General features: G+C 46.4%; 1 protein-coding gene across 7 annotated transcripts in view; it reads right to left on the bottom strand.

Annotated features, from left to right (window-relative positions):
- Window positions 1–3: 3 nt before the first annotated feature.
- PWWP2A (PWWP domain containing 2A) overlaps window positions 4–16,257 on the bottom strand; it is a 28,485-nt gene continuing 12,231 nt past the window's right edge. For 2 of the 7 annotated variants that reach the window (XM_079320244.1, XM_079320250.1), the window contains exon 3: window positions 5,569–8,166. Coding sequence is in view for 4 of the 7 variants with exons in the window: in XM_079320250.1 (XP_079176376.1) it covers window positions 8,153–8,166 (14 nt within the window). In the remaining 3 variants the exon portion in view is untranslated. Of the gene's footprint in view, window positions 174–778; window positions 860–5,568; window positions 8,167–15,286; window positions 15,382–16,257 lie in introns of those variants that run through there. The other 5 variants (XM_079320245.1, XM_079320248.1, XM_079320249.1 and 2 more) reach the window with 4 other exon arrangements.

Genomic DNA, 16,257 nt, shown 5'->3' on the forward strand with positions numbered 1-16,257 from the left:
GTCACTCACCCATGGGTGGCTCTTGTGCCCAGTTAGACCAGTGGCTTTTTCCAACCTGCTGCTCCAGGGGTTCAGGGACAGCAGTTCTGTTCCTTCCACTCTGTTCCTGCTTCACCCCTTTGAAGGCCTGGGGAGCTGCAAATATTCCTTCTCAGCTGGAGACTGGGGAATTTCTGGGAAATAGAAGCACAACAAAGCTTTTGAATTTCCTACCTGCTGTGCAAACACATCATCAAATCATTGTGCAACTCCCCTGCAGGATGCCTGATGTGCACCTGGAGTTTTCCAATGAAGGGAAGGGCAAAGGAAGCAGGACTGCAGTTGATTAGTGTTTGTAATTTAATTGGATTGTGTGAAAGTCACTGGGAATTGGGCATGCTGGTACTGAGGACTCAAACCTCCAGGTCATCCCTCCCTCCTCAGTGCCACTCTCCAGCTGGACCAGAAACCTCTGGCAGGTGTTATTTGCCACCACAGCAAGTTCCCCTCTAGGCAAAATTCCAGTTAATTACTTGAAGTCCTTTTGAATTGTCCAAATCCTGAACAAGTGCCTGTATCTTGCTTTTGATTTTAAGTGGGTTTTTTTATGTCTAAACTAGTCCTCACAGCTGCCACCAGTAAAATAACTGGTGCCTACTCCTGGTGCCACAGCCACAACTCAGGGAGTGCCAGGGAGTTCTGAGTCACATCTGTTGGATTTACAACCTCTAATAGGAAAAACTGTTTTATGAAACACAATCTTTTAAATATAAGTGCTCTTAAACCCAACAGTTACTCACCTCCTGGTAAGCAGCATGTGCCTCTTTCCCAGCTGGAGTTGTCCATCCTCAGCTCTCCCCTTTGTTCCTCCTTCCTTTGCCTGCCAAACACAAAACCTTTCAGTAGCTGCCCCTTCCCCTGAGGTGTTTGCACAGAAATAAGGGGAATGTTGGTCTTGTCCATGAGCTGGGCTAAGCCTCTCCCTACAAAGAATTTTCTCCAGGATTTCCATAACACTTGTGGCTCAGGCCTTCCATTTTTTGACACCAGAACTGACACTGGGATTTGTGTCTGTTTTATGCAGAGGTTCTCACTCCTCTCTTTGTCCTCTCAGACACTTTAATCCTTTTGGCTGCAGATGGACTGAGGTTTAGAATCATGGATTGCCAGGATGGTTTGGGCTGGAAGGGACATTAAAGTTCATCCAGTCCCACTCCCTGAAATGGGCAGAGACACTTTCCATGACCAGGAACACCTTCTACAGACCAGAAACACCTTCCACAGACCAGGGACACCTTCTACAGACCAGAAACACCTTCCACAGACCAGAAACACCTTCCACAGACCAGGAACACCTTCCACAGACCAGGAACACCTTCCACAGACCAGGGACACCTTCCACAGACCAGGAACACCTTCCACAGACCAGGCACACCTTCCACAGACCAGGGACACCTTCCACAGACCAGGAACACCTTCCACAGACCAGGAACACCTTCCACAGACCAGGCACACCTTCCACAGACCAGGAACACCTTCCACAGACCAGGAACACCTTCCACAGACCAGGAACACCTTCCACAGACCAGGGACAACTTCCTGGTTTACTCCAAGCCCCTTCCAACCTGGCCTCATTCCAGATCCTGCTCCTGAGTCCCAAAAGGCCTGGCCCTCAGAGGAGCTGAACACCTGCAGTTTCCTCCATCCCACCAAAGATCTGGAGCATTTAACCTCTCTTAAAAGATGAAAAAAGCATCTCCCCAGTTCACAGCTCTGTCTCCCAAGAGCCCAGGCCAAGGGAGGCAGCCAGAGGCCACACTCCAGGGTCAGTGGCACTGACACAGGCCCAGCACAGCCCACCCCTCCTGCCCAGCAGGATCCAAATTCCCCCCCAGCTCATCCCTTGGGATATTCAGCATTTGACAAAGCACCAAGCTTTGAAGCCCAATCCTTCCCTCCTTGATTAGCACAAAACTTCCTGGGACCTACCTGCCCCTGATTAGCACAGCCCCAGCCAGGGAGAGAGGAGAAGCTGCTGGTCACCAGTTCCTAGGCTTTAATTAGCTGTGTTATTCCCAAGGGATTACTGCTGCAGCCAAGAACCAATTATATCCCAGTGCCTCCTCTCCAACATGGGCAAAGATGTGCTGGGGCACATTTAATGTGCAGCATTCATACATTGCTCATTCACAAGCTTCCCCTGTTTGGATGGATCCCAACATTTTCTTGCTCAGCAACTTCATTTTTTCCCACCCTGGGCAGGGCTGGGACTGCTGGAGGGCCTCTGGGCAGTCCTTGGCACAGGAATTGTGGCACTAAGCCAGAGGCATCACTGCCTACCCTGACAAAGATTAAAGGCTCTAAATCAACTGGAAATTAAAATAAACCCCCTTTTTCCTGATTCTGCACATTCAGTGGGAATCTCCCAATTGGAAACCATCTGCAGCTGCAGCCTGGAGTCCCCAGAACTGCACATTTCTCCCCCATTGTTTCTCAAGGAGACAATTTACAAATCCTGCACTCCCTAAATGGATGCAGCAGGATGAGGTTTGCCTTTCCTGGCCTGGCTGGGCCCAGTGCTCAGCTCCTGGCTCCCAGGACTGGTGTCCATGGGCTCTGGGAGCAGCTCTGACCCCCTGGCAGCCCCAGAGCTGGGCAGGATCCATGCCTGCTCTGGGACAGGCACACCCTGCCCAGTGAGTTTTTGTTCCTGCCTCTGGTGAGGGAAGTGCAGCCCCCCTCCCTGCAGACTCCAGGGAACAGGGATGGCAGGAACAGGGATGGCAGGAAGAAGGGGAAATGCTGTTATCTGGTCTGGAAAAGCTTCCTAAGTGTATTCCTGAGTGGTGCTGGCGAGTGCCCAGCAGGTCCCTGGAGAGGCAGCAGGGCCAGGCCTTTTCTAATTGCATTTGTCCTATTTCCATGAGCTCCTCTGGCTGTGACCCTCCATCCTGGGGCACTTCTCTGTCTGAGGGAGGGAGAATTGCAGGATTTGGAACTCGGGGAGAGGAGGCTGGGAGCTCACAGATTGCCTGCCCATGGCTGCAGCCCTGAGCTGCCCTTGAAGCGACAGCTCTCCCTGTGCCCCAGCACATTTGTGTCCCTGCTCCCAGCTGGAAAGCAGCTTGGCACCTGGAGCCAGCAAGTTTTCCAGGGCAAGATGCAGCTGATGGTTCCTGAGAGGATCCTGCAGTGTTAATGCAGAGGGGTGTGAAGTCCAACCCCCCCAGTTCTGCTCTCACAGCTCATGCCCAATGCTGCCTTTTTAAAAACAACCACAGCTAAGTGAGTGAATCACAGAAGCAGCATCCACATCCATCTGAGCAGTGTCAGTGTTCCTGGGCCAATATCCATCCCTGAACACTCTGGAGCCCCCAGCCCCTTCTGACAGCTCAGAGCCTTCACTCAGTGTCTGCATCAACCCTCCAGCAGCAACAGCCTCACTTAATATTTAATGACCAACACAACCACAGGCAGAAATTCCAGTCCCCAAGCTCTTAAGGTGCAGAGCTCAGCTGAAAATCTGGATTTCAAAATTAGAACTACCCCTCCTGGGCTTGGAATATTTACCCCAAACCCAGAACATGCCCAAAGCCTCTGCAGGGATGTCCAGGCTGCTGAGCCTGGAGCACCCACGGCTTGTGCTGAAACCAGCAAGGAAGGCAAAACAAAGAGCACGGAGACCCTCAAGGGAAAAGCAGGAGCAGAACTATAAAAGCCGGATATGGAATGTGAATAAACCCCACAGCATGACCAGCAAACAACAGCAGCCTTTTCCTGGCTCCCTGCTCTGCCTGTGGAACACGACAGGGAGAACAAATCCCAAAGCAACTGCAGAAGGACAAGGGAGGTGACACAAAGGCAGGGCTCGGCAGGGCACCGAGAGCCAACCATTCCCCAGCCCCACGAATGCTCCCAGCCCAGCTTTCCACTCCAGGCCCTCCATGCAGAGCTGACACTGTTTGTGAGGCAGAGGAGCCCCGGAGCGCCCCTGGCCCGGCACCTCGCCCAAAATACCCAAATCCCCGCAGGGTGACTCTGAATTCAGCCACTGTCCCCAGCCACCATTCCCTCCAGCAATGTCCCTGCTGGCCTCACCCTGCAAGATCTCAACTCTGATCCCTCACACTTGGCATGGAATCTCTCCAAAGCCCTCGTGCCAGAGCTGCACTTTTGCCCGCATTAAGCGTCGCCCTTTTGATGCTGGGGGCAGCGGCAAACGCCATTAGAGGGGCTTTGTGTGGGCCTTGGGTCACCTTTGTCCCTTTGCCAAGCACTGGAGTGAGGATTAATCCATGGAGTAATTGCGGAGCTCTGAAATCTGCCCGGCCAGCCTCTCTGATGGCTGCGTCCCCTCAGCGGCGCTGCCAAGTCCGTGTCACAAAGGAAAAGCCATTAGCGGGCAATTAGACTGCAGCGGGATTTCCCAGCTAATGAGCAGCGCGATTCACGAGGAGCTGCGGCAAGGCCGAGCGGATAATGAGAGAAAGGGGATGGGAGTTTCTGTAATTCCCACAGAATGAGAAACAAGCACGAAGGAAAAGAAAACCATCTGCTGGAGCTGCGCTGGGGCCACAGCCAGATGTGGGTGTTTGTCACGGCCATGCCAGGCTGGGCCAAGTTTCCATTCTGGGGGAAAAACTGCTTTTTATCGATAACAGGTCACTGCAACAGCCCCTTCCAGCAGGGTTAGTCCCTTTGGGTGGGATAGTTCCTGCATCTCTGTGCCATAAAAACAGCCTCTGCCACAAAACCACCAATGCTTCCTGGAAATCAGAACTTCCTAGAGATCAAGTTTACTCCAGCAGCTTATTTTCAGTTTAGCCTAGGAGTTCAACTCAACTTTGGGAATGTTTCTTTGCAGTACCAAAAATGCAAGTGGAAAAAAACGTGTATAAATGTTGCCTTCCATTTGATGGCAAAGTGCAGTTCCAGAGTCTGCCATTCCATGGAATCATGGAACCAAGGTTGAAAAAGAACCTTTCAGATCATCAAGTCCAAGCACCAACCCAACACCACCAGATATCTTGGAAAAATACCTGCTGGCATGGCCCTCCTTTGAGTGCAGTGGGATGGAGCTCTGGAACAGAAATTACCTCTCCAGCACCACCTGATCCTGCTCCAGGGCAAGAAAACCCAGCTCAGGACAAGGCAATTCCTCCCCGGATGGAGAAACTCCCCATGCACTTACCTGTGAGGGCATCTCTTGTCTGAAACTGAGAGAATTCCATAAAAACCAGCCCAAGATCAGCTTCCCATGGCATCCCCTCCTCCTCCTGGGACTGGCACAGCCACCAGAGGTTCCTTGGATCTGTCTCTACCACACCAGCTTTTCTTGCTAATTCCAATTTTTCTACTTCTTTGGGAAGCATGCAGCTGGCTGAGCATGGCTTGGGATCTTTCAGCCACTGTGGTGAAAGGTGAGGTTAGGTGGAGACTTGTCCACATGATGGAATTCCAGCAGTGGACCAGCAACCTCAGTTTAATCTTTGTTTAATCCAGAAAAAAACATTTCTGACATAAATCAAAGGCTTTGGGGTCAAGGACTAATAAAGCAAGAAAGTTAAAGACATCAAAACATTATTTCCCTTTAAAAGAGCACTGAAAAAAATCAAGGCTTTATTTGAATAAATGTTACACAACATTCTTTATCATTTTTACTTCTCAGCAAACCTTAAAGGGTGAATCAGATTTTCCTCATTCAAGTCTACAAAATGAAAGAGGCATAGTGACCATTCAATATACAGACAAGAAGGTAGCACGGAGCAAAGCTTAAATATTAAGCAACTAAAGCAAAAAAGTGAAAAGCAATACATTACTGTCACTCTCTCTCATTAGAATATCCCTGACAATTTCATTTCCAAATGAAAATGTGGTTTCCAACGCAATGCTGGGAAAAGCAAGGCAGACACGAGCTCCCTTGGATGCTATTTGCTCTATACCCATATTCTCCAGTGCACACCTGCATCCCTTGGGGAAATCCCTCCTGCCCAGCTGCTGTGCTCAGGGAGGGAGGGGAGGAGAGCCCTGGGCCACAGCCAGGCACTACCAAAACAACACAGGCACTCCTCAATCCCATGTGCAACAACCCTGCCACCACAGCCCCGGGCCTTTTTCCTGAGCAGAAACTGGTTTGTGCCATGTGGTTTGGTGGCTTTTCTGTTTGGTTTTTAGGGGGGAGTGGGGGGGAAATGTACCTGATCAGGCCAAGCCCCCATCCATTGGCAATCCAAGTGGAGGTGAAAGGCTGGCAGGGACCAGCACCAAGCCACCCCTTTCCTCATTCACAGGTCTCAAGCTTTCAGTTCTAGTCACATCCCAGGCCTTGAGCAGGACCAGACTGCTGGGGTGAAAAGGAAAAGCACTGTAGAACAAATATTCATCCAAATTCTTTAAGAAGTTTGTACTTTATGATGAAACTGTTGTGGCCAACGGTACAATTTGAATGCGCTGCACAGCATTGTATAGCCTGTTTTTAAAAAGTAGGTAGTGAATATTCCATTTCTGCCATTTATAACTAAAGAATTTAGCTCTGAAAAGCAGACACTGAACCAGCACAAAGCACGAGCTGCCACACACTCAGTGTGTGAATCCCTGATGGGCCTGGCTGGGGTGTGGGGCCTGTCCCAGCCTGTCACTTCCCCCTCTCCAATTGTTTAACAAGTATAAACCTGTTGCCAATGACAGAGTTGTCCTAACTTCAGATTTTATGTGGTTCATTCAGGCTCCAGACACGAAGAAATTGTCTTTGTGCTGACCCAGAGGCCCCTTGGAAAAGTCCCTCTGGTTTTAAATGATTCAGACAAAGACATTCTATTTTCTCCAATTGAATCAGGATATCAGCAAGGAGGAAAAGAGTTTCCTACAAGTCCTTTCATCTCTATAGAAACAGAAATTTGACTTTTAGTAGATTATGTGCACATTTTCATCTCTTCAAAACAAATATTTATTTTCCCGGGTTACACAATAAATCCCCTGCTAAGAACTTTAAAGAAATGGTTCTGCCGAGACAGTGTGCACACAATGGAAATAATTAGTGACAAATAAATTAATATTTAATAACTCAAGATTTCAGCAGCGTGTCCAGCATTCCCAAGCTCCACTGAAGTCAGTCTTACCCAAGACCTTTGTGGGAGGGGAATAAAATGGATAAAACCCAGTGGGTTTCTTTTTTTTTTTTTTTTTTTTTTGATTTACAGCTTTTCAAAGAAGTCAACGCAACTCAGATCAACAACCATCAGAAACTCTAATAAAACCTTTGCTCTCTACTAGTTACCTATCTGAAAAATACTTATGTCAAAAGGAAAAAAATAACCCATGATTTGAAATAGAAATGCCATCCCATTGAATCACTCTCCATTCATGATTCCCATCCTGTTCTAGGATTAGAAGCAAAATGCTGCTCTCTGCCTTGTAGCCCCTCTCAAGCTCATTTCACAACCCTCAATTCCCTAAGTGTTACAATAGCATAAATAAAATGCAACCATATTCACACAGAAGGAGCTTTCCCATAAAACAGAGATCCATGGAGTTTGTGGTCACTGTCCTTTCCATCACCTCTATGGGAAATGTTGGTCTCAATAGCAGGACTGTTCATATTTCACAATACAACTGGGTTTGGACATGCTTTGATCACAGATCACAGCTCTGCTAACACCTGCACTAAATACTAACTAAGCCTCAGAGAATGGAAAATTGCAATGCTAAAGTCAAGAATTAAAAGAAAAGTTCAAAAGTTACAGTCAACTTCCCAGGCAAATTGGCTCCGTCACTGGCACCTCTCAAAACATACAAACGTGACTGTCACATTACAAAAACCCCAGTTATCTGCAGTGAGTCTTCATCCTAAGAATTCAAGTGGTTCCTTGCATGTAAGTGTCATAGAGTCTTTCGTAATTTCATGCGTCATTTATTGCAAAAAAGTTTTAGAAAATATTTCCTAACACCTTTTGAAATTGTAAGGAAAATGTACATTAGGTACAGGCGCCCTAATGGTGCGAGGGGGGGAACTTTAACATCTTTTACCCCCTTTCCCCTTCAAAAAAAAAATGTTTACTACTTGGTGAAGATTTCAGAGGAAAAATAGGACAAGTCAGTCTCAGATTTCTCCCAGTCCTGATGAGCTGGTGCTCTTCGTGGCAGTGTAGTGAGGTTCCATAAAAACAGCGGGTCATTAGTGTCTCTGAGCTGAAAAGGGGAGAGAAAGGGAACATGGTTAAATGTCTTCCAGTACATATTGCAAAAGTAGGTAAAGCAAAAGCTGAGGTGGCCAGAAAAGTTACTGGCTCACCTGCTTTGTGCATCGTGTGCAGAAGACAAAAACTAGATTGACATTATCACAAGACAGACACGAGTGAGTAAACTCCTCCAGGGCTGGGGTTTGAGGAGGAGCCACAGAACCAGTCTGTTACATCTCACCCCATTTCAGCATCCAGAGAGAATTCCAATTGTAAAGACATTAAAAGACAGCTCAGGAAGCAGGGAGATTAATTCACAAAATCTATACATTGATGGCAGTTCACAACACAAAGCTGAATCTAACCCTGCAGTGCCTCAGGGAGCCCTGAGCTCCAAACCTGCCAACGGTGCTTCTTCCCCACAGCTGCTCTCTTTCCCCATTTACTCCACAGAATGGGAATAAATTATGATAAAGCAGCCAGGAACAGCCCAAATACTGAGCCCTGCATGAACCATCACCAGTCAGCCATCAGTTCTTACTGGGAGGAGTGGGAGGCCTGGCACAGGTTGTCCAGAGAAGCTGTGCCTGCCCCAAGGCCAGGCTGGACAGGATTTGGGGCAACCTGGGCTAGTGGAAGGTGTCCCACCCATGGCAGGGGTGACACTGGATGAGCTTTAAGGTCCCTCCCAACCCAAACCAGTCTGGAAGTCTGGGATTTAATGGAGGCTGTGCTCCTCAGATAGAGAGACTGAAAAGCTCTGTGTCAGCTCAGTTCTGTGCCACTGAGCCCCCTGAGCTTCCTGAGTGCAGCCCATTGCCTGTTTGTCACCATCCCATGGGGTCACTCACTCCCTGGGGGATCTCCAGTGAGTCTCAGGCTGGAGCAGCTCCATTCAACTGCTGGAAGCAGAATCCCACAGAATCCCAGGATCACACAGATCCCAGACTGGGAAAGCCCTTGCAGATCACTGAGTCCCAGCTGTGCCTGATCCCCACCCTGTCCCCAGTTCAGAGCACCCAGTGCCACCTCCAGGAATTCCTTGGGCACCTCCAGGGATGGGGATCCAAACCTCCCTTCCAATCCCTGAGCTCCCTTTCCATGGGGAAATTCCTGCTGCTGCCCACCCTGAGCCATTCCCTCTCCTCCCATCCCTGTTCCCTGGAGCAGAGCCCCTCCCTGGCTGTCCCCTCCTGTCAGGGATTGTGCAGAGCCAGAAATTCCCCCTGAGCCTCCTTTTCTCCTCCTGAGCCCCTTTCCAGCTCCCTCAGCCCCTCCTGGGCTCCAGCCCCTTCCCTAAGAGCCATCCCAAGGGACAAGGTACAAATGTGTGTCAGGACAGGCACTGACACGAGCCAGGCCTTCCCTGCCTGTCCCCCTGAACTCAGCTCACACAGCCTTTTGCTGGCAGCCAGCACTGCCTTGGGGATTCTGATTTTTCAATGTGAACATTTTCTCAATCCCTTTATTCACTGCTGTCCAAAGAGAAGCTCTGCCTTTGAAAGTCCTGGCTTTTATCTCCAAAGGAAAAGCAGAAAGACACCAGGCAGCCGTGGAGGGGGAGAAAAGGCACCCCAGAAGGACAAGGGAAGCAAAAATAGCAGCACATCCCATCAGGGATTAAACCTCAAGGCCAGGAGCCCAAATTTAAACAGTTACAGTGACATTTATGCACCTTCCTGGGGGATAATGCTGGGCCTGTGCAAAACTATGGAACAGAAGGCACAAAACTCCTATTTTCCTGCTACAGATTCCATCTGTAGCCAGTGGAGAAGAGGGAAAACAGGCTGCTCTTCCAGATGAGGAGCTACTGAAAGCAAGAACTGTTTCCTTCTTCTACAGCCTCCAGCAGCAGGACCTCAGCCACCAGGAAAACACAGAGCAACAACACATTCTTCCCTTGATGTGCCTAATTCCCTGAAATACGTGACACAGTATCAAGAATTCCTAACATGTGGTCAAACCCAGATTTTTCCAAATAAATGTATCAGAAGAGATTACTCCAAAATCCCTCAACACTTGAAATACCTCAAAGAAAGACTTGTTTTTTCTTTTTGTTTTCATTAACTAAACTGACTATAATTCTTTTTAAAATCGTTTTTGTGGCTTTAGTTCCTTTTCACCAAAGCTACTCAGTACCCAAACTGGCACCACGTGCTTTAAAATCCTGAAGCACTGCAGAGGTGCAATTAAACCTCAGCATTTCCTAAAGCCAAACAAAAATCCTACATATTACTAAATCAAAAATGATGCTAAATTAGCATTTAAGCAAATATTTGCTTGGAGTTGTATCTGCTTATTTTACTGACAAAGCAAGATCCCATTTCCCCCTTTGTGCACCTGTTAAAGGACAGCAAGGACAATTCTGCCACCTGAATTTGCTGTGATTCTGTTACAGAATCTCAGTGCTGGAAACAAGCACTTGCCTCCCAAAGCACAGATCCCTAGCACATGTAGGAGAATATTCCTTATTCATCCTGCATATTTGCCATCCAAAACATCTGTAAACAAACATGAAAACTGACCTAGATCTGTTTTTGTTCTAAAGAACAACCAGATTTCAAGTTGCTGTTCCACAAATGGCATCAGCCAAGCAGGAGGCTGCACACAGCAGCTTTCCTCAGATCAAACTTGGATTATTCCAAGTGTGATTCCTGCAGGATGTGACCAGGACACAGAGGGCAGAATCCTCTGTTATAGACATATTTTTGCAAAATTCTGGTTTTCCAAAATCAGCCTTGCTAATGATACAGTGACAGAACAGATCCAACAATCACTGAGCCCAGGAGCTCAGCCTGATCCATTGGTTTTCAAGCCCTGCCATGACACAAACAGCACCCAGGGTTTTTCACTGTCACAAATGCAATCAATATTCCAGTGCTTGATTTCAACTCCCTGCCTCAATTTTAATATTATTTCCTGTCCCAGCTGCAGCTCAACAGAGCTGTGCTTCCCCTGGGCCTCTGCCCCATCCCACAGGGATTCACACACCTGGAATTTCCTCAGTTCCCACAGTCCTGTCTTCCTCCTCTGCACTCAGGGATGGAATCACTGGCATGAAAACAGAATTCCAGCTGTTCAAAATGTGCCTGGTGCCGATTTGGGAAGTGACTTGTCAAAGGAGCCCAACTAAACCCCACAGATCCATTTCTTCCCACAGTGAAGGAGCAAAGCCTGGATCCAAACTTGCTGCAGGGGATCCTGATCTGCTCCCTGACCAATTCCTGCCTGCAGGCTGCTCTGAGCTCTCCCCTCAGGCCATGGGCAGGCAGGAGATCAAAGATGCCACATCCCAGGCACAAGCACACAGAGTCACCTTTTCCAGGTTATTCCACTTTATTTTTTAAATTTCCTTTTGCTCCCATGTGTCTCCCTGCTGGATGTGCAAGGTGGGTCTGAAAGCTCTGGGCTGTCAGCTCCTGCTGTTCCCACCTCCTGCCAGGAACACCAATGGTTTTTTGCTGTGGAAAACATGGAGCCCTGGATGTGAGCACTAAGGTGCTGCTCCAGGGGCTTATCCCAAACTGGAAAAAGCAGGATGGCAAACCAGTCACCAGCTCCCTGGCACCACAGCCCTGCCTGGGAACTGCAGCTCTGCCTTGTGTTCACACAAGGACACTTGTGTTACTGTAAAAATGAAGAAAACAAAATTATAAATTAATGAAAATGACAGTCTGGATTGTATCCACATCCCAGGCAACACAGAAGATTGAAATGTGTGAGTAAATCACAGAGAAGCATAAGCTGCTCTTAGGATCCAACAATGAAACCCCAATAATCAGAGGTATTTCTGACCTGGGAGGAATTGCTGCTGTTTGGTAAAACCCATCCAAATGACCACAAACAATTCTTACCACAGAGGTCAGAGATAGATGGGGTCAGACTAGACCAGGTGCCTAAAAATGCCAGGAGGGTGAGCAGGGGAGAGAAGAGAAAAGCCACCATACAAAAGGGAAGTTATTTACCTAAACAGCCACCCTATGAACACACTGCCAGGTTTTTAACTAAAATCCAAAGGTGTCACAGAGAGCAGCAGCTGGGGGGGTTCAGCTGCCATCACTGCAAGGACAGGGATCCCAACACAGGGATTTCCATCAGGGATTCAGGATAATTTGATGCTGGATACTCCCATCCCCACTTCTCAAACCTGATCTCATGGATCTTCAGTCAGCTACACAAGTTTTCAGTGTTAAATGTGGGTGGCCCTGATCACTCCATGGCCAGAAGCTTTGTCAGTTATGGAAAAATTCCCTTTTTAAACAATCCTGGTCATTTTACCCAATTTTACCACTCACTGCCATCCACCCCTTTGGGCTTGAGCTCAGTCTTTAGTGCAGATCAGTGAGGGACCCCCTGCACTGCCTGAATTTGCTGTTTCTGCAGACATTCACTGCAACACAATTAGAAAGCAAAAGATGGATTGAAATATCCCTTCCCTGATTATCAGCCTTTCCACAGCCCCTCAGCCAAGAAAGCTGCTCTGTTTTCTCACTGGATTCACAGAACAGGCAGGAGGACAGAGGATGAGGCTGAGAATGAGCTAGTGACATTTATCTTCTAAAATTCCCATTCCTGTTCTACTCTGACAGTTTCAGCAGACCTGAAAATCAGCATCAGGACTTCAGAGAGTTAAATAGAAACAGACCTAAGGGGTAGCAATACAAAAAGTAACTCTTACATTTCCTCACTTGTGCTACTCTTAATCCTAATCACAGTTAGAAACTATGTTTAAAAAAACAAACAAAAAAGTCTTTTCAGCCTTGCACAGACCGAAATCACCCCACAAACCCCACCCCAGGGTGGTTCTGTAGGTTCCAAACTAAACACAGTGTCTGTAAGAGAAACAAAACCATCAGAGATGATTATCTCACTGAGGTGTTGACACAGAGTTACAGCTCCAATTAGAACACTAACGAGCATCAGTTCCATTTCCTGCACCACTCCACACACACACAAAATCATTTCCTATTGTTTCCAGCTTTGCTCCTGAAGCCTCTCACCTCCAAACACCTCTGGGGAAAGAAATCCAAGTTTTGGAATAACTGCTCTCTCTCCCCAGGTATTGAATTGAAGCTGAAGATGTTCAGAGGAACAGAACACTGGACTAGAAACTCATCCTCCCCTAAACTGAGAGGCCATAAATAAATATCCAACAACCAAACCAAGGCATTTCATTAACTAAAAAAGGCATTGTTTGCAATTTATCCCATTAAACTGGGAAAACAGGAGTTACCCTCTCTGTTCTGAAGGCAGTCACAGAAGGATTTAGGGTGGAAAACACCTCCAAGAGCACCAAGTCCATTCTGTGCCCCAGCCCAGAGCTCTCAGTGCCACCTCCAGGAATTCCCTGGGCACCTCCAGGGATGGGGACCCAAAACCCCCAGGGCAGGAGGAGAAATCCCTCCTGATTCCCCCTGGCACAGCCTGAGGGGCTGTACCCAGCCCTGGCACTGGAGAAATCAGGGATCAGTGATGGAAATGTCACTGCTGGGCACCACAGGCACAGTCAAGGGGGGTTTTAGTTTAGTTAAACCAGCCCCAAGCCCTCAAGGCTCTCCTTGCCCTGAGCCAGGCTCAGCCCAGCCCACAAGCAGGGATGGGAATGAAAAGGACATTTTCAACTTACTGTAAGGTGGTGTTGTAAAAGATGAACTGAACAGAATAAATCACCTGTTTTGAGCCCTGTTCAGACTGCAGAGCACAGCACATTCACCAGGAAACTGAGGAAAGACTTAAAACTCATCAGCTACAACTCCAAACTGACTTTAAATGCCTTCCACAAACAGTTCTTTTGAACATAAAACCACCCAAAAAAAGCCCTCCCACACCTGTTGCTCCCCCAGCAAACACCTGAGCAAACTCTGCCTATGAAAGCTGCAGTACTACTCTAATTTTATATAAATTAAGAGAACAAAGCTTCCAGATTTCTAAAGAAAAAAATAACAATGTTAATACTGATTTTGCCACTGCTTGGCTTAGAACAACTAACTTAAAACCAGTTTCACTTGAGCTCTAAACCTCAAGGAAGTGGTGCAGACACCTGACCCACCTCACATGGGTTCCTGACTCCACAGAGAAGTTGGCTTTAATAACAAAATACAGCTTATTTACTTAGAGAAACTGTTTCTGTTTGCAGGAGAGAATACAGAGAAGTGAAACAGATTTTTTTTTTTTCAATTTTTTCTTTTTTTACATAATTTATTGTGTGTTTATCACATTCAAAAAGCATTGACCAGTGGGGCTTTTTGGGAACTGTTAAACTGGAATATTTGGAAGCTTAATTAGCAATTAATGACTGTCAGCTTGAGGAAAATTTGAACAGCCATGGGTTTGACACTTTAGACTTCCAATAGTTCTGTGGGCACAACAGAATAATTTAAAAAGGTAAAAAGAAACTGAATGCTTTGGCAGGACCAGACAGTACCATGAACATACAAAATTCATCTTCAAATAAAAATATTTTCAGGGTTTGATGATTAAATCCTTGCCCCCATTTTCACGTTTGTTTAATTTCAGTCTGAGCTTAAATTTTTACATCTGTCACTATTGTCTACATGGGCAATTCTGGAAAAACCAGGATGAAAACTGCTTTGGGATGAGCACCAGGAGACTCTTGACAAGGCATTGCAAGGCTGAAGCAGGAATGGGCTGGAGGACACAGGAATTCACTGGTCAGGTAAGGACCAAAAGGCACAGCAAAAAAAAAAAGTCAAGTGCATTGCATGAAAATGCCCCAATAATGAGCAAAAACCATGCAAGGAAAGCTGGAATGGCAGTGGAGAGCAGCTTGGAGTGGCTCTGAGATGGAAACTGAAAACTTTCCCCACTGTACAAGTGACATTTTCCACAGTCTCTACTCAAATATATGGCCCAAAAGCTAATTTAGGGAGAAATTTAATCAACTTTCCAGAAAGCCCTCTACAGAGCTGGTTCTGAAACAAAAGGGACAGGTAAATAATCTCCAAATTGAGAAGAATACCAATAGTATTTACATCAAGCACTTCATCTTTAAGAATGCATGAAAAAGGACAATTTACTTTTTAAGGGTGTCCTCTAAATCCGGCATACAGATAAAATACTCTGACATCCTGGATTTGTTTCAAAGCTTTTTGAGAAACACACACAAATAATTCAGATTTAGTCAATTTTATTTACAGTTTGTTTTTTTACATTTCAGAGCATTACACAATTACATATCTCATTTTTCTGACCTGCAAACAGATACCTTAAACGGAAATATTTAAAAAAAAAAAAAAAAAAGAAAAAAAAAAAGAAAAAAAAAAAAGTTAGATACATCCAAAATGCAACAATTACACATCTGACAATTCACAAAGTGTAATTTACTAGGACGTATCCTAAGAATTTAGGAACAACCAGTCAGGAGAAAATCTGACCAATTTCAGCAATTAATTATTTACACATTCAAAAACAAAGCCTCTCTTAAGCTAAACCTCCAGGCAAACGGCCTGAAAGATTTTTTTTTCAGGAAGAAAGACCAGAATGATTCACACCTATGCAGCATTAACAGCCCTTGATCCCAAACACTGAGGCCTCCTCAGCTTTGTCTCAGAGCTACAGGCATCCCTCGACTTCTCCAACCCTGAAGTGATTCAGTTGTGCCCCCATGTGCATAGAAAATTGAGTGTTTAAGTGGTCACTAATAAAACCTCATTTAATCTGGTCTTTAAGTCACTAAAATTTTTCTTCCTTTTCCAACCTGGAGCACGTCTCCAATGCCATTTAACCCGGCCTGGCCACACTAAATCCATTCGAGATTATTTTAAATAATCTTTTAAAGACCATTTAGACAAGGCTTACATTTCTACACTTCCCTGATGGGCCACCTAATAAAACATAAAAAAAAAAATAAAGTCACAGCTACAACTTTCATCCCTCGTGTCAACCCTTGGCCACACAGAACTAGTTATATACTGGGTAGAAACTACTAAAAAATTCCCTGCAAATCAGCTGCCTTCCAGCTGAGGCTATGGCTCCTATGCATCAGGTGGTTGAGGAGGTTTGGTTTGGTTTTTTTTGTTTGTTTTTTTTTTTTCCTTTCTCTTTAAAAAAAAAAAAAAAAAAAATTCTCACTTGAAAAACT

Source organism: Erithacus rubecula, assembly GCF_903797595.1.
Source record: "Erithacus rubecula genome assembly, chromosome: 16".
Taxonomy (NCBI): domain Eukaryota; kingdom Metazoa; phylum Chordata; class Aves; order Passeriformes; family Muscicapidae; genus Erithacus; species Erithacus rubecula.